The 22,096-nt window shown below is 43.3% G+C and overlaps 2 protein-coding genes across 5 annotated transcripts in view; both read left to right on the forward strand.

The window, feature by feature from the left end:
* SERPINE2 (serpin family E member 2) overlaps positions 1–22,096 on the forward strand; it is a 230,477-nt gene that overhangs the window by 90,717 nt on the left and 117,664 nt on the right. The gene's annotated exons all lie outside the window — the stretch shown is intronic.
* FAM124B (family with sequence similarity 124 member B) lies at positions 6,550–21,992 on the forward strand. Of its 4 annotated transcripts, none has more exons than XM_028731079.2 (5): positions 6,550–6,718; positions 11,062–11,096; positions 14,332–14,633; positions 15,759–16,501; positions 19,641–21,992. In XM_028731079.2, the coding sequence occupies exons 4-5, from the start codon at positions 15,770–15,772 to the stop codon at positions 20,295–20,297; spliced, it is 1,389 nt and encodes a 462-aa protein (XP_028586912.2). In that variant the 5' UTR covers positions 6,550–6,718; positions 11,062–11,096; positions 14,332–14,633; positions 15,759–15,769; the 3' UTR covers positions 20,298–21,992. The 4 variants fall into 4 exon arrangements, with proteins under 4 accessions (XP_028586912.2, XP_028586910.2, XP_077786063.1 ...); XM_077929937.1 differs by lacking the exon at positions 14,332–14,633 and adding an exon at positions 9,978–10,107 and having other exon boundaries at positions 6,551–6,718; XM_028731077.2 differs by lacking the exon at positions 14,332–14,633.

Genomic DNA, 22,096 nt, shown 5'->3' on the forward strand with positions numbered 1-22,096 from the left:
TGTGTTTTCTGTAGTGTTGCTTAGCACTTTGCGCATTGTATACGTTGGGTTACAAGAAAAACACAGCTGGTAAGACTGAATTTCCAAAAATACTGCTCTGCTTTGGACATTTCTTTAAAGAGCCATGTTTAATTTAAATATTTGGTGAATTTATAAAGACCTGAGAACACAGTTTTGGCATGCTTTACTTCTCCACCTGCATTCATTCATGTTCCAACTAATATGATCAGGAACCTTTTTTCTGGGCACAGTTATGGGCTGTAATATTTGGCCTTCCCTTTTGTAATTTGAGTTCTTCCAAATTAAGTTACATACTGATTAGGTTTGATCTGGTTCCTTTATAGGAGAAATGGGAAGAAATTTAGTGTGTATAAACTGTATGATACTTTTTGCTGTTGTACTCACTGCTCATAGTGGATTGTACAGAGCGATGTTTTTATTTCACTCAATGTAGACAAAACAAATTTAAAATAAATGGATTTAGTGTACAAGGAGCACTAATTCAAGTGTATTTAGAGCACAGGGATGGCAATTTATTAAACTAAATATTGCCCCTTGGAGAAGCACATTAGCCTGCACTCTATTCACGAAGTAGAGAGGGGGTTATGGCTTTTGATTTCCCACTTTTCAGAAGGTTCAAGTGAAGCCATTGTGCACTATTAATTTACTGTTTTAAAATGCAATCTAAAAATGCAATAAATATTGTTACTTTGATCTTAATGAAATCTCCAGTTCTTACAGCAAGTATTTTCTCCCTCTCCTCAGGGTGGTTCAGCATAACATTTGCTCCAGTGCTTTCAAAACCAGGGTATTTCTTAGAGGATGTTCGTAAATGTTAACACTATGTAGTCCCTGTACCATATAACATACATGCTTTTGCATCAAATAACTATCTTCTTTAGAGATCACCCTCAAGTTGCCACTGGTGAATTAAATCTAGCTTTATTTCATGCATAGTAATAGAGAACCTCTCAGATGTTACAGCTCTGATTGCTTTCTCTGTAACATTGTGAACTTAAAAAACAAAACCGGTGCAGCATGAAAAAAGTTGAAGTTTTCTTGGGGGGGGGGGAGGTGGGGAGATGCAAATTCCCTGCCTGTTATGTGTTGGCCCCTTGTAAATGGGTCTGTATTTGAGCAATATTCACCTAGCAGTCCATGTTGGTCTCTGTCAGGATGAACTGTGCAGCAAGTGCGAGTGAGAAGGGAAAACTTCCAAGAACTCAGCTGAGCATTTTGCTGCAGTATATTTGTATGCTTACTTGAATATATAACAAATACCTTTTTTGTAGAATAGCTGCTACTTAGCAGGTGTACTTAGCACATCTGCAATGTTTCTCATATATTGTCAGTTATCCTTATGATGATGTAGTAAAGTAAGTCAAAAGAATGATGGGAAAGAGAAATTGAAAAGGGGGGGAATTGTAGGGGGGGAATCTGAAAGACAAAGGTAAAGGGTAAAGGGACCCCTGACCATTAGCTGATAAATAAACGTGGTTCTGTGACACAAGCTGTTTGAAGCAAACACAGATAAAATGCATAGGCTTCAGCAGCAACGAACTGAATATATTTATACCTTCCCAAGATTTCCCATCCATTTTTTTAAAAGTACCGGTAACTTAAGATTGCAACCTATACTTACTTGAACATGAAGATGATTGCTCTTAATATTTCTCAATGTTTCTTATTGAGGCTATTACTGTTTGCTGATTATGTTCACTACAAAAATTAGGCAAGTTTGCTCTAACATTCCTTTTTTGTAGTATTGTTAGCATGCCATATCCTTGCATTCAATTCTTTCCATAAGCTTGAAGGGTGTGGATTTGCTAGGGAATTTATAACAAAGTCGGCAACAAGCATGCTAATTTAATTAACTGTAAATTTAAGAACTATATCTGGCAGACTTCTGTGGTTGAAGTTTAGCTGCTGCAAGATAAACTTTACTTTGCTCTATAAAGCCACATCCTGTCTGCCCTATCTTTCAGTAGCCATTTGCTGATAGGAAGGAAGCAGTGTTCTCTTATTGCACTGTTTCAGGCTCTAGGGCTGATAAACAGCCAGTAAGATGCCCCTTAAGGGACTGTTGTGTCCTATTGAATAAGGTATTCACAAGATACATCTGCTCTGCAGGTGAGGAATGCTGGCCTGCAGGACTGGGATAAGGCTGCCTGCTGGTGCAAGCTGATAGGTTTTCCCCATGCAAATATATAATGGGGACCTATAGACTTGATCCTGTGATCTAGTGTCTGAATGCAAATAGGGCCAGAAGCTTATACATTTGAAAAAAATTAACTTTTTATTTTAAGTAGCAACAACTCTGGAAACAAAATTTGTTTTTGCTAAGGGAGGAGGGTTGCTTAGCCCTTTCTGCCGTTTCTCTCACTAAAATTCCACCCACCCCACAAGCTATTTGCTGAGGAAAATGTATTGAGTTCAACCTCCCACCCTAGTATGCTGTTTAAAAAGGTATATGTGGAATGGGGATCTGCTTCTAGATTTCCTGCACACCATCTAGTTTAACCTTTAGATTGTTGGCAATTTATATTAAAGCTGAATAGTACTCTATGATGAACAATGTTTCTAGAGGTTTTGGGAGGTGGGTGAAGGAGTTTAAGTTTTCCTTCCTCAACCCGTTTGCTTTGACTCCTGTTTACAGCCTTGGCAGCATTTGCAAATCCTACTATTTCTTGACTCCATTTCCCCATTATTCTGTGTCAGTTAGGGCAGAAAGCATTGTGTCCACTTCATGATGATGCCACATGGAATCATTGTAGAGTTGGAAGGGATCTTGCGGGTCATCTAGCCTAACCCCCTGCTGTGCAGGGATCTCAACTAAAGCATGATAGATGGCCATCCAACCTCTGCTTAAAAACCTCCAAGAAAGGAAAATCCACCTGAGGGATCCACTGTCAAACAGCTTTTACTGACAAAAAGTTCTTCCTGGTGTTTAGTCGGAATCTCCCTTCTTGTAACTTGAAGCCGTTGGTTCAGGTTCTACCCTCCAAAGCAGGAGAATACAAGCTTGCTCCATCCTCCATGTGACAGCCCTTTAGATATTTGAAGATGCCTATCAAATATCTACCATTTCAGATTTTACCACTGTGTAGCAGAAGTGAGCATTGTTACACCATCATTGCTGCTAACATGAATAAGCAGTTCCAATTATATGGGTGTGGGGAACATTTGGTCCTCCAGATATTGCTGAACTATGGCTCCCATCAACCCCAGCAAGCTTTACCAATAAATACGGCCAATGGGAGCTGTAGTTCAGCCAAAGTTTTCCCACACCTGCTATTACAGGTGTTAGCAAAGAATTGCCAAAACGTTGGGGAGGGGGTCCTTCTTGCATCAAGCAGACAAGTTGGGACATGTTTTGACTCAGCCTCTGTGACCATGTTTATTTTCTATCATTAGACCAGTGTTTCCCAACCTTGTGCCTCCAGCTGTTTTTGGACTACAATTCCCATCATCCCTTGCCACTGGTCTTGCTAGTCAGGGATGATGGGAGTTGTAGTTCAAAAACAGCTGGAGGCACAAGGTTGGGAAACACTGCATTAGACAATGCCATAGTGCTGTTTGCTGGCACAGAGCCAGCAAAGGGTATCCACTATCTCTCAGGAGGCATAGACAGCCATTCTGGATAGAACTACAGAATAGAACAGACCCTCAAATCTATAATGTGTTGAGACAAAGTTTTTCAGTCCTGTTAAGATCAAATTACACTTCCTAAGCACAAACCCTTAACCATATGAAAGAACCTTCCTTGAAAAAGGATCCCTCTTCAGCATGGGAGGAAAATCGTTAAAATCACATTTGTTTGAATCCAGCACAGTAAATATGAAAACTGCAAATACTGTAAAGATGCCTACATAAAGTTCTGATTGTGTTAATGTGCAACTTTAGAGTAAATTAATGCAGCTCCTGTTTTCTGTACTTGGTATTTTTGTCATGCTTACTGTAAACCTTATTCTGCTTTGTTTCTGAGCTCCATACAGCTTTTCCCTTAAAATGGTTGCTGCACTTTTATATTACTAAAGCAGTGATTGACATGTTCTGCTTAAAAGCGGGATGTTTTAGAAGGCAATGATACCATAACTTTCCACAGAATTCCAATTTCTATGAAGCTACTTGACAATAACATTTGAAGCCTCTAAATGACAGAACAGCCCTCTCCCATCATAGTATTGTGACAAGAACCCACTATCATTTGGTGATGGAGGCTGGTTTATTGGAGAAGTAATCTACTGAGACACCTAAAATTATACTGTAGAGCAATCTGCCAAGGCAGCTTTGCAATTATGTCACAAAACCTTTTGTAGAGCATTACGGGAGGAAATGCAGGGTTACCTTCAATGCATATTACCCTTTTTCGTGGAGCTGATACGCAGAGCTACATAGAATATTAACATGCATTAGATGAAAGTTACAGATGAGATGGAAGTTAACATGATCCCGAAGACTTTGTTTGAAACTAGGGTTGAGTGAAATTTAGTTGATTATTTGCTTTAGTGGGTTAGCCAGTTTATTGGTTAAATCTGCAAACATTTGCATAATATAGTTCTGAAGGGGGAAAGGTTTACTTTGAGCCAGAATCAATGAAGCAGGTGTGCTAGCGGGAGCCAGAGCAACAGAACTTATCCCACCCACAATCCACCCCCATGCTGCCAAAGTTAGCATTTGTAGAATTTCTACACATTTTTTCAGGTGGAGCACATTGTATTCTTTGAAATGTGCACATCTTCATTTTAATTATTGCCATGTCTACAGATGGAATGTAGACATGCATAATGCTGAAGAATTCTGCACCTGATGACAGGCCCGCATATCTTTGACCATATCTCAAAGATGATAGCTTCCATCATTTAAACGGATCAATAGATCATTCACAATACTTGCAACTTGAGCTATATCCAATCAATAACAAGCAGCCAGACAAAAATTGCACAACTTGTCCTGCATTTTGCAGATTTATTTACAGCCTGCACTTAGTGCTGTCCTGTAAATGCTTTCTTAACTGCTGTTGGAAGATATTTTACTGTCCCTCAGCCCAGTTTTACTACTTAATGTAAACTAAAACAATTTTATCCAGTGGAGGCTATGTTAGGTCATATTATGAAACTTTTGCTTCTAACAGCATCAACGTGTTTGAGAATGACAGAATCTAGTGAATGCATTGTCTGAGCAAGTTTGTACATGCGTGGGCATCATGAAGTAATTATGGTATCAAGTGAGGGCTGGCCTATTTGGAAAAACCAGCACAGGGTGGATAGGACACTTTTGTAATAACAGCTTTGGTGGAGACAATTCACCTATTGGGCTACAAGTAATTAATTGTCAAGAGCTTGGGTGGCACCTTGTTGGATGATACATAAACAGATGAATAAGTAAGGCATTGGTGAACAATTTGATGTGGGAATGAAAAGCATGAATTCTGCATATAGTCTGAGAAACTTTGGGGCCAGACTAACCTACAATATGGAGTGGGGAACCTCAGGCCCCACAACCAAATACAGCCTCCCAGGCTTCTTTCTCTGGTTCTTAGGGTGCTCCCAAGAATATACCTCCTCCTCAGATCAAAAATCTCAAAAAAGCTATGTCCTACACCTTTCTTGAGTGATTTTGACCAGCCAAGATGTGACAATGTCCCTTTCTTTCTTAGATGTATAACGGTGGAGCGGCAGGGAGCAGGTGATTCTTGTGTTGCTGGAACAGATCCTTCTCTATAAGTCATCCACTTTTTTTTTTGCCTTTGGCCCCCGCCACTACTGACATGTGTAGGGGTGCAGGTGGCGCTATGGTCTAAATCACTGAGCCTCTTGCGCTTGCAAATTGGAACGAGGTGAGCTCCCATTGCTCTGTCCCAGCTTCTGCCAACCTAACAGTTCAAAAGCATCCCAGTGCAAGTAGATAAATAAGTACCACTGCGGTGGGAAGGTAAATGGCGTTTCCATGCACTCCGGCATTCGTCACAGTGTCCCATTGCGCCAGAAGCAGTTTAGTCATGCTGGCCACATGACTCAGAAAGCTGTCAGCAGACAAACGCCGGCTCCTTCAGCCTGAAGTAAGATGAACACCGCACCCCATAGTCACCTTTGACTGGACTTAACCATCCTGGGGTCCTTTGCCTTTACCTTTAACTGGCATGTGACCCTTGGGAGGCCCTTTGGCTGTAAATGCTTACTTGCTCCTGCTATGATATGTGTGCCACTGTATCCGTGTCTGGGTATCCTTGCAGAATAGCAGTGCCTGCAGAACAGGGGAGTTGCAGGGTTAGAGAGGAGGGGGTCAACATTGCCCTCAGGAGCTTTGGCCCAAAAGGACCTGACTCAAGTTCCCCACCCTGTGGCAAGGATTCGGCCTAGCCTAGCGCCGCCTGGTGCGCCACGCAGGTGCCCCACAACCCCCATACTCCCTGTTTTAGTATAAGGGTGTATTTGGGACTGGCTGGGGGTACAACTTCGCTCCCGAGGCGGCCGCGTCCCCCCCCCCCCTGCGAGCAGCTGCTAAAACCCGGCGCGGGCGCGCGCGGGGAGCGCGGCGGTCCCGCCTCTGAGTGGCGCGCGGAGAGGGCGGGCCGTGGCTTGGGCAGAGGCGAAGCCGGCGTCCCGGCTCACTTGTTGCAGGATGGGCTGCAGGCGCGCTGGGCTGAGGAGGCGCAGGAGGCTCCGGGGCGCCTTCCCGGCGCAGGCACCATGGAGCCGGGCGCTGGCTCTGTCAGGTAGGCGCGGGGCTGCCGGGGGAAGCGCTGGAGCCGCTGGCCCGAGCGTTTGTTGTTTGGTATCCAGGCTGCGGCGCGTCTCTTCGGACTCCGCCGTTGCTCCTTCCTGTATCTCGAGTCCCTTTTCTCCAGCGAGGATGGGGGGTGGGTGCTTTTCCCAAGGAAACGGGAACGATAGGCGTCGGTTGGGGGGGGGGACTACTCCTTTAACCCCCCCACCCCAAAGGTCACGTTGCCAACTTTGTTGCCCAGGCTTGCCAAAAACTTAAAATACAGGCTCCTCCAGCCCTTCCTAGTCTCTCAGGGAACTGAAGAGCGCTATGGTGGTTGTTTATCCACCGGATGGAAGTTGGGAGCAGGAGAGAAATGCAGCTTTAAATATTTTACCTTGCAAAAGTGGCGTGAGTGTTTTTTAAAGTTTTTTTTCAGGGTCGTTTTTCATGGGATTCCTTGTTTAATTGGTGTGTCCCCCCCCCTAATATTTTTATTTATTGTGTATTTTTTAGTCAGTCGTGTTTAAATTCAGGCTGCCTTGGGTCCTGCACTGCGAAAAGGTCGGCTGGGCTAAGCGAGATATAAAATCAGTCAATTAATCAATCCATTAATAAAATCCAGCTTTTTCAGACCCAGAACCCACCTTTAACCCATTGGCAGTGCTGCTGCTGTTGTGATCCACCTTGGATCAGGCTGTGTGACCTGGCAGTGGGTTGCTTCCCACCAGCCAAAGACAGCTGGTGTAAGTAATCTCATGGGGCTGAGAAACGGGTAGGGTGCAAGAAGCTGCCTCAAACCAAAGGTCTTATTTAGTCTGGCATCCTTTCCGCCCTCAAAGCAGCCACCTAGATGCCTTTGGGGAGCCCGAAAACAAGAGCATGAGGTCTGTAGTCTTCTCCCTCTGCTGTTTTCCTCCAACGACTGTTATTCAGAGGCAGGCTGCCTGGGCTCTTAACATATATTATTCAGATTGAAAATGGTTTTAACTAATTCTAATGGTTACTCTTCATGTATTTATAGAAGTATTTCTGTGCTTTCATATCATAAAATAGGGTGGTGAGTACAGAACACCATTAAAAGCAATACAGAGAATAATTAAAGTGACCGCAGATGTTTAATTAGACAAAAGCTTGCCTGCATAGAAAGGTCTTCAAGAGACTCCTGAAACTTTGCTGGACTAACACAGTGTGGGACCAACCATCAACTTCTAGTTGAGGCCAGTAAGGTGTCTTTGACACAGGGATGATACTGTATTTTTACATTGTTGTGACCCACTCAGAGTCCTTATGGTGAAGAGTGGGCAAGTAATAATAATAATAATAATGCTGTTACGACTAGTATCTACAGATAGCCTTATTCCCATAGCGTTTGTCTGTAAGAGTCCTTTGCTGATCAAGTTTTAACTGCAAATAACAACTTCCACTTTTCCTTTCACCTCTTTAAGGAGCAGCGCAGTGCAATCCTCTGTATGTTTGTTCCGTACGAGTTCAGGGAGACTTGCTTCCACAAGAGTGTGTAGGATTGTAGCATTAGGCTTACTTTGGAATAGAAGCCTCTGAGTAAGTTCCATTGGGTTAGTTCATTGGGGCTAGTTTAAGTAGACGTGTAGGATTGTGTTGTTAAGCTTGCAACACAATGCACCAGGCATTATTGGTACTGTCCCCAAAAAGGTTTTTCAAATGACTGCTAGATATGCAGTTTATTCTCTCTTCCCATCACACACACACACACATACACCAAAAACCTGTTTGTCTTCCACTTATGTACACATCCTTCACTCTCCCAAAATCTGGATGTGTACTTAGTACAAAGAAACCACTAGTCCAGGGGTAGGCAACCGGCCCAGGGGCCGGATGCGGCCCAATCACCTTCTCAATCCGGCCCGTGGATGGTCCAGGAATCCGCATGTTTTTACATGCATAGAACGTGTGCTTTTATTTAAAATGCATCTCTGGGTTATTTGCAGGGCATAGGAATTCATTCATATTTTTTTTCAAAATATAGTCCGGCCCACCACATGGTCTGAGGGATGGCAGACCAACCCACGGCTGAAAATGGTTGCTGACCCCCTGCAATAGTCCTTCACTGCTTACACTTACTGTTTGGTGCAAAGTGGGTTTGCCATGCTGTTCTGTTGTTGAATGAGGAGCAGATAAAGGGCCATATGATGAAACCTTTGCAGTATCAGTTTTTATACACACATACATTTGTATTTGGCTAAATCTGTTGTGTGTTTTTTAAACAGAATCTTCACAAAATGATGTACATAAAAGCAAAAGTAAAAATGTAAGAACGAAAGCCCATTTTGCAAAGAAGTAATATATCAAGAGGTTACCAGGGTAGCTTGTCCTTATTCATCCTCTTGGCTAGGTTATTTGAGAAATGTGACCTTTTGACTTGTGCTTAACTTTGGTCTCTGGCTTCCCTGCCTGCAGCTCCCTAAGAACTGCTATGGGAACAGTTCTGCAGCCTCCAAGAAAATGAGGTGATGAAGGGCAAGGAGGATGGAAAGAGAAGGGAGATTATATGGCTATTAATCAATTGTTTTGGCATTGTGATGGTAAAAAGTGCCCTATCTGTGGGAACAAATAAAATCATTATTAACGTAGCACAACCTGGGTGTGTGGCACTTTAAAAAGCAACATAAGCAAAATATAAGTACCTCCTGCCAAGCCTCTTATAATCTCTTAATTTAGATCAAGAAGTTGGAGAGAGGCAAGAAAATTTTGTTACTCATGTAAAGCAGAATCTTATACACACTTAACCTTGAAGTGATTATTAATGGCATTTCTGAGTAGAGGTGTTTAGGATTGCTCCATTACTCTTCATCCCCGATGGGGGGGGGGACTAATGGTACAATCACTTATCCCATTTACTTGGGAGTAAGCCCCAGTGAATTCCATTAAATGGACTTCTGAGTAGACATGGGTAGGGTTGCACAGTAAGGGGTTACACGAGCGGCCTCAAAGAAGTGCGTTTTGAGTTGGGATCTGGAGGACGAGAGTAAGGTAGCAACATTGCTGTGATCTTTAGAAGCTGAGTCACAAATCAGAAGTCCTCGGTTTTCTGTGCAAACTATTATCAACATTGAATTTGCTTCTGTTTTTAAGCAAAGGCAAATCTGCCTTTAAGGCTTCTTATTTTGGATATTTGAACGGTTGAGACGCAACTGATCTAACTAAATTGGAGTACCTACTCTTGCTTAATAACATAACTACCATGCTAACTTGTACCATGTTTAACAAAGACCATCATTCTTTACAAGAACCCCACAGGCATTTGGTGTTTGCTGTGGGCTGCCATCTCCCTTGTGTCCATCCCTGATACAAAGAACCAGCTTCTGCTCAGGAATATGAAAAGCGTGAACCCCTCTACCGTAACAGCACAAAACTGGGGTACTACCCAAAGCTCTCACAGCTTTGTGTTGTTGTTTTGTTGTTGTTCACAGAGATTTTGAAGCATAGAATTTTGGCAGGTGGCAAGAGTCAGGGAAGACATTCATCTTTATGAGATAACTACTGACTCTCTTGCACATTCTTCTGTGCGCAAGAAAGTATGTTAAGAGGGTACAGGCCAGGGGGTGTTGCATAGATGGGGCAGGCTACACAGTGACAGTAGGCTCTTGGCATATTGGCTTTGTCTGTTTGGCAGTGGATAAAGTTTCAAGTGTTAGAATCATAGAAGTTTTGGAAGGGACTTTGAAATTTGAAGTAAATTTAATCTGTTTTAGTATGTTAACTTTTGTATGTTTCAAAGTACTTTGCAATTTTTTCTTGATTTCGCTGTTTCATCTTTTGGTAAACTGGGGTTTTTGTTGTTGTTTTACACAATCAAGTGGTGTATAAATTTTATAAAATAAGTAATTTAGTCATTGATACAGATCAATACGCATAGTAGTCCTGGGCTGAGCTTCACCTAAAGCAGTCTCCCAAACTTGGGTCTCCAGCTGTTTTTTGGACTACAACTCCCATCATCCCTAGCTAGCAGGACCGGTGGTAAAGGATGATAGGAATTGTAGTCCACAAACAGCTGTTTGGGAAACTCTGATCTAGAGTAGCTCAAGGCACCTCCAACAGCTAGGCTAACTCTTCCCTCCCCAGCAGCACTCCGCAGGAAGATTTCCCCACCTCCCTGGGAACAGTGACTGAAGTATGCTCCCCGCCCGGCCTAACTTTAATGTGTACCTGGCCCATATGACTTGCTTAAAGCAGTCCTAGCATCAGTTGGGAATCTCACCATAAAGGAACAGTGCCATTTGAAATCACCCGTGTTAAGTAAAATCAATATGTTATGGCTGGACTAGATTATCCAATGTACCCCATATGTACCAATAACTTCTGTTTTTTCAGGTTCCAATGCAGTGGATTGACAGCATTTGCCACAAGTAAGTAATCCTTTCCTTGCAGTATATATGCTTTGATTAAGGAAGGGATGCTAGAGATTAGATGCCGAAGTCCTGAAAACTAGTCCAGAAACTTTAGTTGGTTGGGTTCTTTCCATTCTCCTTGCAGTCTGCAAAGTATAAAAGTCTTATATTGGTCCAAATGTAATTCTAGCAACTGTCTGAATACCGATAAGGTTTTCTGCTTTATGGGATCTGGTACCACACATCATCCCCAAGTGCAATTCTTATTGAAAATGCTAAGAACTCCAAATGACTCAGACTGGTGTGAATTAGCATTGCTTCCTTCTCGATGGACATACGCATCAGCAAATCAACCTGGTGCCAAGAGGAGAGATGCCTCCACTCATTCCAAGCTCCCCACAACCCAATGTAAGGCAGTTTGGAGTGCTCTGCCCATTTCAAATATACTTTTTATTATATCCATACAATAGGAATATATTTTTCTATTGACCTTAGGGAGATACCCCAGGAATTCCAAATGGCCTTGGCTTGAGATAGCATTGGGCTTGGAATTGTGCACATAGGCAGGCACAGTCAAGCTTCATACTTTGAGAAGTTTCATCCTTTGGGAACGCTACTCCAAGCTATTGTGTTTACCATCCCAGTGAAATTTACTTGGTTCTCTCTCTTTCATTCTTATTTTCTTTCTTTTTTGCCGGGGTTAGAATTTGAAAAGGGACCAGCTTTTTGAGGCTCCATGAACAGCTCAAACAGCCGCCGAGAGAGGCGGAAGGAACAATGTCATGCCAGCTGCAGTATAAATTACCAATTAGAAAAGCTGTCATGGGTGTGTTTCATGTGAGGACAAAGCATGAGCTGTTTACGACCAGAAGGCCAGAGGGATGTGCGTATGCACGCCTGCTGCTCCCATAAAGATAGCCTTTATCTTTCTACTCTAAAGTGGAGAAAGCCACAAACTTTTATTAAGAGTTTAAACTTTTTATTTTCGAATAGAAAGGATGAAACTATTAACACAAGCCAAATAGTGTTAGCTCAAAGGGGCTTTGTAAAAATTAAAAGGATATCAGTTTATAGTTATTTGGGGTCTGTTGAATTGCACCTCCTAAAAAGTATTGCATTACCTGTTTGGTGTGCTCAATATTGTAATCCATCTTAATTGTACAAGGGAGCGATCCTGGCTCCCGTCCAGGAGAGGTGACGCCACAGCTGCATTCAAGGCCCTGCTGTGAAAGCCAGTCAGGCTGCAAGGTAGGGGTGGGTGATTTCTTCCCCATTTTGCAGAAAGAGCCATTTCAAGCCCATCACTGGTAGATGAATTTGCTGAACTTGGGTCACAGTGGGTCTTCAGTCAGCTCAGCTCCGTCCCTCCCTGCCACAGAAATATCCCTATTCTTTTGCCAGTGGGAATCTCATTGATGGCAGTTTCCACCCATCTTCAATTACGGTAGGTGTAGTTAGAATACATATTGGTGGATCCCAGAAAATGGACACAATTGCTGCTTCCTAACCCGTTCCAAGGTGGTGGATTGAGCTTTAGGATTGCTCTGTGAGGCTGCAGTCATGTGCATACTCATCTGGGAGTAAGCCCTGTTGAATATGGTAGGAATTACATCTGAGTAAAATATGCATAGTGTCACGTTGTAAAGCAAGCGGGGATGAATGGATCAGTTTATTTCTGGTGCATATCAATTTTGTGTGCTAATTCATAAGTCAATTCTGTCCCATTTTTGCATTCTGCAGCTTTTTGCCATCTGCAAATTTCATATTTAAATATGCGTTTTATATTGGTTATCCTAAAGTGTTTATTTGTCCAAGTGTTTATATACGGCTCTCTTGCAGAACATCAGGGCAGCATATAGCAATACAAAGACCTTTAAAAGCAACACAGAACAATCATTAAAATTTGCCTAGGTCGCTAGTAATTTTAAACCACTGCATAGGACTATTAGCAACCCCCTGCCCCCTCCCCTGCACAGAGAACATTGGACTGTATGGAACTTAATTATTCTAACAGTAGACCTATTGAGATTGATAGACCCAAGTTAGTCATGTCAATTATTTTGAATGGGTGTCCTCTGAGTAGGGCTAACATTAGATGAAATGACATTTGAAGAAATACGAAATCTAAATGAAAACTTCATTCCAGTCACACAGTATTCTGGAAGGTGAGGGTCAGGTATGTTCACATTCCTTAAAGCAACTAACTGGGAAATTAGATGAGCAAAGCAAACGTAGGGATATGGAATTGGTGAAAGTTATAATAGGTACTGCTTCTTCTCTCCAGCTCCTCTCCTCTCCTCTCAATGGAAGTAGTCAGTGATTGGGATATTGATCATGCGGGCTTTGTCCAGAAAAATTACTTTGGATTCGCAGATACTTTTAAGCTTAAAGAGCAATATGGTAATTTTTTAAAAAATGCATCAAGATAGAGAATAGTGAGCTATGTCGTGACTCAAGCTCATTAGCCTTACATTTCTTATCCTGACAGGCACAGGTACTTCCCAGTCCCAATGCTGCCACCTTTTTAACAGGAGATGCCTGGACTTGAATCTCTTGTGTGCAAAACCATGCGATTTAAACCTTGGGCTATGGCCCTTCTTACCTCAAAAACAGCTTTTAAAATATGCACTCCCCCTTTTTCCCCAACTCAGTGTGGGTGTCACAAAATCTTCACACAAAGAAGAAAGCAAAACAAAAAAAAGGAGGGCGAGGGGGTTTCGGTGGAGAGAGAAGACTACAGCTGCGTATGCCAGAGGATGGGGTATTGTTGGTGAAACCCATCTGAGTAATAGCTAGGGAAACAGGGCAAGTTGCTTTCCTGCATTCACATTTAGGAAAATTAGGGTTTTCAGTAAGATAGAATATTAGCATATTCCCCCACAGGAAGGTTGTACAGGAAAACAGGAAGCAGGTGGTAATTACTGATAATGGGATAATTGTTGTATTGTGTGATCTCTACCCCTCTCCTGCCATTTTGCTTTAGGAGCTCCCCAGAAAGATAGTTTTAAGCATGTTGTATCTAAGCAACACTGCAAGCGGGGCCATCTTTTGTTTGCCTTTTGCAACGACTTGGGAATGGGATTTGCTAGCATTGCACGTTTGCTTTACGTCCAGAACGGGAAACAATGATTCTATCACTTTTATTCTTGCCTTCTTTAAACAAAACATAGTTTACAATATAGCTGTTCTAGTTTGCACGTGACACTTCTAATTTGCATAGAATTTGCATGACACTACTGTACCTATTTTACAGATGGGGACCAGAATCATTTCAGAAAGCAGCCACAGATTTCCAGTGGGGACATCACATGAATCTTTCCCCTGGGATTGGAGCTCATTCTGTGGTTCGACGTCACTCAACTGGCCCTGACCGTCCCACTGAATCATTTAAATGTTAACATAGCCACAAGGAAGCTACTGCTGCATGGCTAGGGCTGTAGCTGGCAGAAATCGAAAGTTAAGACTGGGGAGAGCTTGGTTCAAATCTCCGCTCAGCTATGAAGCTCGCTGGGTGACCTTGAGCCAGTTACATTCCTTCTCTCCCTACCTCACAGGGTAGTTGCAAAAATAGTGTGTGTGTGTGTGTGTGTGTGTGTGTGTGTGTGTAAGAATTTGTAAGACACCCTGGGGTCCTTGGAGGAGAGGTGGGATAAAACAATAAAACTTGCTTAAATGCTTTAAAGCAGCCCCGACCAACCTGGTGCCTTCCAGATATTTTGGACTACAACTCCTACCCAGCTGAGGCTGATGGGAGTTGTAGTCCAAAACTGTTGGAAGGCACCAGGTTTTTTTGGGGGGGGGGGAGGCTGCTCTAAAGGATTGAACCAAAGGTGTTTTACACTTTCAGGATTGATCTCAAATCCATGACATCGGTAGCTAGGCAACAAACAAACAGCTTACATTTCTAGGAAACTCCCTCTGACACACGCATATACGCTCACACTTTGCTTTGAGATTGCTGTGAGGAAATGAGGCCTCTGGAATAATTGGTGCAGAGCCAGATGGCAGCATGTGCAATAGCCGTGCATAAAGGCAGCATTTAGAAACAGTTTCCCTGAAGTCTTGTCTCTTGAAATTGCTTCTTGGGAGATAGACATCTGTTATCTGCAGCATCCACATTGGATTCTCTTCAGTTGTCCTATGTCTTTTTTGCCGTTGTTTTTTTTTTTTTAAGGTTTATCAGCACAGGACAGAAGGGTGTTGTCTCAGGAAGAGTGCTAGCTTTGTATATAAAAAAAACACACACAGCATAGAGATTTGAAGAAGAAAACAGCACTGAGCCTTTGAAAACATTAGCATCACCTTGCATTTGCACAGAGATGGTGGCTTACACGGGTTGTGTAATATCTTGCCATGACAGAAAATCTGGTCTGGATTTGCAAACATGAGATAGTCGTCCTAAGTACAGAGCTCTGGCTTGGGAGCTAGGAGATGCGAGATTTCCCCCACCCTTGTCTTATCATCACATTTCTAACATCCAATGTGCAGGTAATAGAAAGAAGATTAATCTCTTGTGTTAGTGCCATTCTGAGGTTTGCAGAGCATATAGAGGAGCATAAGTGGGAATTGGTTGGGAAGCGCAGAGTTTAATTGTTGTTCTTTTGTGTTTGCTGCTGTGTGTGATATCACTTAATACGTAGGCACTGAGGCAGCACTTGTGTTATTCCTTGTATTTTCAAGGTCGCTATACAATGGATGGAAGGACAGACTCATTGGTGATGACTGTGCACTTGCTTGCCAAATGTGGACACGCGTTGCCCTTGCAGCAAGCCCTCAATCAGCTTCAAGAATGGATCTGCCTGGACGTGCGCCTCTTCCTTGTCTCGGAACGCACTTCTCCCATTAAGTATTATGAGACGTACCGCCAGAGGAGCTCCAGGTTCCCTGGGACATCTGTCCTACTTTTCCTGCATGAGGAGTTGGGGGAAGAGCGGATTTTCCAAGTCCACGACTTTTTCCAGCGGCCGCCGTGGCAGAGAGTCCACCTGGAGATTGCCAGCAGGAAGCTGTCCTCCCACGCCCTTGACGACCAGGACTTCTACGGGCTGGACGAGCACATGCCCGTGTGGGGACTGAGGCAGGTTCATTACGGCACGGAAATCCTGCGCGTCACGCTCTACTGTAGCTTTGATAACTACGCCGATGCAGTGAGGCTCTACGAGACGATCCTGCAGAAGGAAGCCACCGTGCAGAAAAGCAGCTTCTGTGCCTTCGTACTGTACGTGACGGAGAGCATTGCGGTCCAGCTCTGCTTGAAGCAGCTGCCTCTGGGAATATGCGTTGACTCGAAGGAGTCTTCAGTGTTGCAGTTCAAGGTGCATGAAATCGGACAGCTGGTGCCGCTTCTGCCTAATCCCTGCATTCCTATTAGCAGCACTAGGTGGCAAACCGAAGACTACGAAGGGAACAAGATCCTGTTTCAGGTATTGCTTGGTTTATAAATGGTGGGCGCAGTCTGCAAGGGGGAATGGCCGTAGCTCAGGGGGCAGAGCATTCGCTTTGCATGCAGAAGGTCCCCGGTTCAATTCCCAGCATCTCCACGTAGGGCTGAGAAATAATTCTGTCTGAAACCCTAGAGACCCACTGCCAGTTGATATAGACCATACTGAGCTAAATGGACCAGAGGTCTTGACTCAGAATAAGGCAGATCCCTATGTACCGCCGATGAACCTCTCTTTACTGCATTGGATATTGCATTAACACAGCAGCAGACACTGTTAGACTGCTTGTTGTTGAGGGTTTCTTGAATTATGATCGTAATGCTGTCTGAATTTATTCATAACCCTTTTTCCCCTTTTGCGTTTATTTCTTTTAAAAACGGGGATGCCCATGTTCCTGTACCCCAGTTAAAGCTGAATATTTATGTTGGGATTTCTCTCCTGCCTTCATCCTGAGTCACAACGTTAAAACGATGGTTTTTACTCCAACGAAACTGGGAAGCGTATCGCGGAAGTCCAATAGGAATTAAAATTCCTCATACTTGCTTTGTCCTTAGCCATTAAAAGAGAAATAACATGGTAAAATTCTTCTGAGAAGTGTCTGGACTTCAGCATGCTTGTCGGCAAGTCAGTTACTATTTTGAAAAAATAAGTCTCCCAGGGAGGGGGTGTACAGTGGTACCTCGGGTTAAGTACTTAATTTGTTCCGGAGGTCCGTTCTTAACCTGAAACTGTTCTTAACCTGAAGCACCACTTTAGCTAATGGGGCCTCCTGCTGCCGCCGCACCACCAGAGCATTATTTCTGTTCTCATCCTGAAGCAAAGTTCTTAACCTGAAGCACTATTTCTGGGTTAGCAGAGTCTGCAACCTGAAGCGTATGTAAACTGAAGCTTATGTAACCTGAGGTACCACTGTATTACAAAACACACTTTAAGAAAATGCCACAAATCACTGTTATAGCTATATGTGAAAAATGTTTGTGAACTTAACTGCATGGACCAACTCCAATGCATTAGGGAGTTTTGTAGTTTGGGGGCAGTAACAGGAACACACACACTCTCTTTTCTTGTTTTTCTTGGTCTTTGTACATGGTTGGTATATCTTACTGGTGCCGTGTGTTTCATCTCTTACCAATCTATATTCATAAAAAGACTTTTAAAGTCAGGTGCAGGGAGCCTGTGGCTGTCTGTATGGTAGACTACAACTCCCATAATCCCTGATCATTGGCCATACTTGATAGGGGGGGACTGATGGAAGTTGGGAGTCCAACATCATCTGGAGGACCACCCTGTTCCAACTGCTTTCATAACACAAAACGCTTTGGTTTACATCTACATCCAGTGTTAAGGTAATGCATCAGAGCCATAAGTATCACTCATGGGCTGCTACCTCGTGGCTATGGTTTGTTGTGTTCTGTAGCTCAACAAAAGCATCTCACTGCGAGTGGGGCATATCTGGCAAATGCTGCTTCCATGAAATGCCTCAACCAGTCTAATATGACAAGGAGACATCTCAACTGGAAGTGAAGGTGCATGAAGGCAGCACTCTTAGGGCGCCACAACCTCTGGACAACTGCTGGGTACAATGCTGCATCTGGGGACTTTAGAGGCAGGTCCCAATGGGGAGGATACTCAGGAGTGGGAAAGCAGACACCGGTGCAAAGGAAAGACTTTACTAAGGAGGAGGAAAGAGTTATAGACTGCAGAAGAAGGAAATAAAGGAAAGAGGTTGTCTTCAACCTCAACAAGGGCTGAGGAACCAGAGGAAGGAAGAGGGAAGAGTCTGGGGCTGTTCATTATATTGGTGAGCCAAGAGAAGACAAAGGAAGGAAGAGAGAACATAGAGAAATTGTATATTCACATAGAAAGCAATCTGATGATGAAATGGGGGTAAGCATATTCTGAGCAAGGGCCTCAGCACAAAGTCTAAGGATCTTTGGGACCCGTTAGGCAGGTCAACCTTGAGAATCAGATTCTGAAGTATGAAATACTTCAGCTTTACAAAAATAGCTGCCATTTGAAATCCAGAGATGACCAAGTTGGTGAATCAACTAGGTGAGAGGCTCAAGAGAATTTTTTGTGATTCTAGTTAAGGTGCTGAGTTTATCGAGCATGAATCTGCCATGTAGGTATGCCAATAATAACACTGAATATGAACCTGGATCCATCACTCAGCTCTGGCGTGGAATTGTTCAAATCTGTGTGTTGCCTTCCATTTTCTCCTCTGTCCATTCAGAGAATAATATTGTTGGGGGGGGGGGGAGTTAAGTCAAAATATATTCCTGATTAATAAAGATTGCCATAAGGGCAAGAAATGCTTTCACCAAAAGGATTTAAAGCATTAGAAAGCATGGCCCTCACTGAATACTGTTTTCAAGTGGTGTCCTAATGATAGTTCGTGTTTGTACGTTCTCACAGGTATATGTTTGGATTAATAGACCTTAAAGTTCATTGCAAAAACCAATTATAATGCTGTTTCATAACATCACATTTTGTAACAGCAGCACTGTATTGAATCTAAAAACTATGCCAGTTTCATAAGAAAAATACAAACATACATAATACATCACTTTATGCCATCTTCTTCCATGAGTTTTTGTCCTTCATGAATTGGATACGATTTTAAAGTTCTTGGTAGAAGCCTCTTTAACTATTGATTTGTGGATGATGGTTCTGTTAGGATATTTCCGTTCCACCTTAAAAGGGAGCAGGCTGTGAGTCACAGAGTCTGCGTATTTCCTGTTGCACAGGATGTTTCTGTTGTGTCTTTGCTTTCGTTTCTCTCTTCGTGCCTGAACGCTGAAGCAGGCGGTCATGTTTTTCTTTGTTCTGATCAACGCTGAATAAACTTGTAAATATGCTCTCCTGCTGTGCATCTTTCGCTGTGTGAATACTGCGGATAGAGTGTGCAGAAGCCTAAGAATGTGGCAATCTATTTCTGAGGCTTCGTGTCGCTAATTGCTGATACTGCGTGTCTACGGGAGGTCGATGAATCGTCCGGCAGCCGGCTTGGGGGCTACGATGGACTTTGCCTCCCTGGCAGTATCCCAACAGGTTCCACAGGGGCAGGTGGAGACTTGATCACCTGACGGATGATGCTTAACCTCATTTTTTTGTTTTATAGGTTCAAGGCAACTCAAAGCACACTGGGAATCAAGACTCCTCTTCCAGCTGGCACAGCCATGAACACGAGGAAGGGCCCCTTCACTACCCCTCCAGTCCATCTCCACTGGCCATAAGAAAAATTGCAGTACAGCCCAAAAACCGGACAGTTCGAGCTATGAAGAATAAAAGCAAATCCTCACGAGAAGTTGCATATGCTCCGGGAAGTGTTTGCAGTCACTCGCCAAGCAACTTTTGCTCTTCATCCCAGTCATATAGACCAGCAGGTTCTTCTCCACAGGGCTTAGGCCCTTCTCAAACAAACTTGGCCACTAAATTGAGGCATTCCAGTCATGAACTCTGGCCTCGTCAAAGGGAGGAGGAGACTAATGTTGACACAGGCAACAAAGTGATCCTTTCCGAATGCAGTGATTCGCCACTAAATAGATTTTCACAAGACATACAGAAAGCGCTTCTTCAGTCTCAGGCATCCTGCTGTTTGTTAACAGGATCAGGCTCCACAATCAGCTTGCACTCTGAGAGCAGAAACAATCTGTTGTCTTCACATATTGCCAAGAGGAATAAAGGATCAGGACAGGTACCATCAAGTTTTCCCTTGGGAGCATCCAAAACAAGCCGTGGAAATGGAAAGGATGAGGAAGAAGAATTCTTTATATGACTTTTTAAGTATAAATCTTGTTCTAGATTTTATTTTAAGTGCCTTATTTCTGAAATAACACTAAAGAACTATCTGTATGCTGCACAACGACTCTGTCCTTGTGTAGATACCCCAGCTGCCTATACTACCTTTTATGTTAGTGTTAAAAAAGAAAGGCTAAATGTAGTTTGCAAGAGAGCAAATAAGGCTATGGACTAGTGACTAATGCTAGGAGTTTAAAAAGAAGAAGAGGACTGTTAGAAGTTTCACACACTGGAGGAATACTGTGCAATAGATTGAAACAAGCCATTCATTTCAGTGCTCCACAAGCTCGCTAGAATTCATTAGCAACCTGGGAGAGATGAACCTGTTCTGCTTCTATGAGCTTTCAGCATCCCTGTGCTGCCACCAGTTGGTGGCACAATATTTCCACATTCTAGAGAGATGCACTTAGCTATGCAGAAGAACTTCGCACTCATGTGACCAGAGATCTGAATTCATACAACAGCATCTCATTTAAGAGTCTCTGGGGAGCTGAATGGCTCTGTTCCCATAGTTTGCATTTGGCTCCTCTTTGTGAGGGAGCAGCACACTTTGTGATTATGACTTTGCGCTAGGAGCCTTCCAGTCATCATGATGCTGCAGTTTGCTAACGTATGAATTTTACATGTTTGGTAGGTTGCGAAGTATATAAACTTCATGTCACACAATGTGAACTGAACGCTTTGGCTTTAGAGCTAGGATTGCTAGGTAACAGATTTAAGTGGCCTAGCTTGTGAAATCCCCTTTCCCTTGTGTGTGCTTAGTCCCTGTTAAAATCTGAATGTATGGGGCTTCTTTCTAGGAGATCTCTTTGTTTTTATTATACTTGGTAGTGTCCTATAGCTGATTCTTGCATTGCATGGTGACTAGAGATAGAATAACTCACTGGTCTGAGTTTGGGCTGTTCCTCTTGATGGGGCTGCCCCTGTTTCCTCTCTCCCCTCCCCATTGCTCTGTACTTACACAAGCTGTTCAAAACTGCTCTGCTGCTTATCTCTTGGAGTATATATCCCGTGTCATCTTTTTGGTTCCCCCGTGAACGCTAGGAAGCACAATGTCACACTATGATATTACTCCGGCTACTGAATGAATCCTGGCTGAGCCAAAGGTTTGCTTCTACTTTTTCTGGCTTCACTAATTATACTTTATAGCCAGATCTGGAGCGCAGGGAAACAGATACCAGTCTCCTTGAATGTGCTTTGACCCTATCACATTTCCAGCATGTGTGTCGGAGGAGGAGTTGAATGATATATGCTCTGTGGAAGTTAAGCCTTGCCTCAGGAACATTAAGATATGCCAGTATATGAGTGTGTAGAAAATCGTGACATGTATGGGTAGGCTATGTTGGATCTGCCTGGCTGGGGTAGGGATTTGCACACCCAACCCTTTGGGTAGGTACCAGCGTTGGCTGTTTATAAACAGCTGGTGGCTTTGGAGACCTCGACAGCATGACTGGGGAAGGAGGTCTGTCCGAAATGTTAACAAGCTGCTGCCAGCTGGGTAGGTGATACTGAGCCTGGACTGAGCCACAATTCGGCCTTAGTGCCAGGCAGCTTGCTTACAGCAGCGACCTGAGCAAATGTGTTTTTCTCTGTCTAATTATGCAATAATTCTTGGCATTGTTTTCATAGCGTTCCCCAGCTGTGCCACATTAAAGAATAATAATGCATTGTTGTCATGTATTGCTGTCTCCTCCTATGAAATGTACGGTTCAGCCTGCAGCATTCTTATGGGTGAGGAAAGGGCCTATTCCAGAAATAAAAGCATCATTTATACTT

This window comes from Podarcis muralis, chromosome 6 (genome assembly GCF_964188315.1).
Source record: "Podarcis muralis chromosome 6, rPodMur119.hap1.1, whole genome shotgun sequence".
NCBI lineage: Eukaryota > Metazoa > Chordata > Lepidosauria > Squamata > Lacertidae > Podarcis > Podarcis muralis.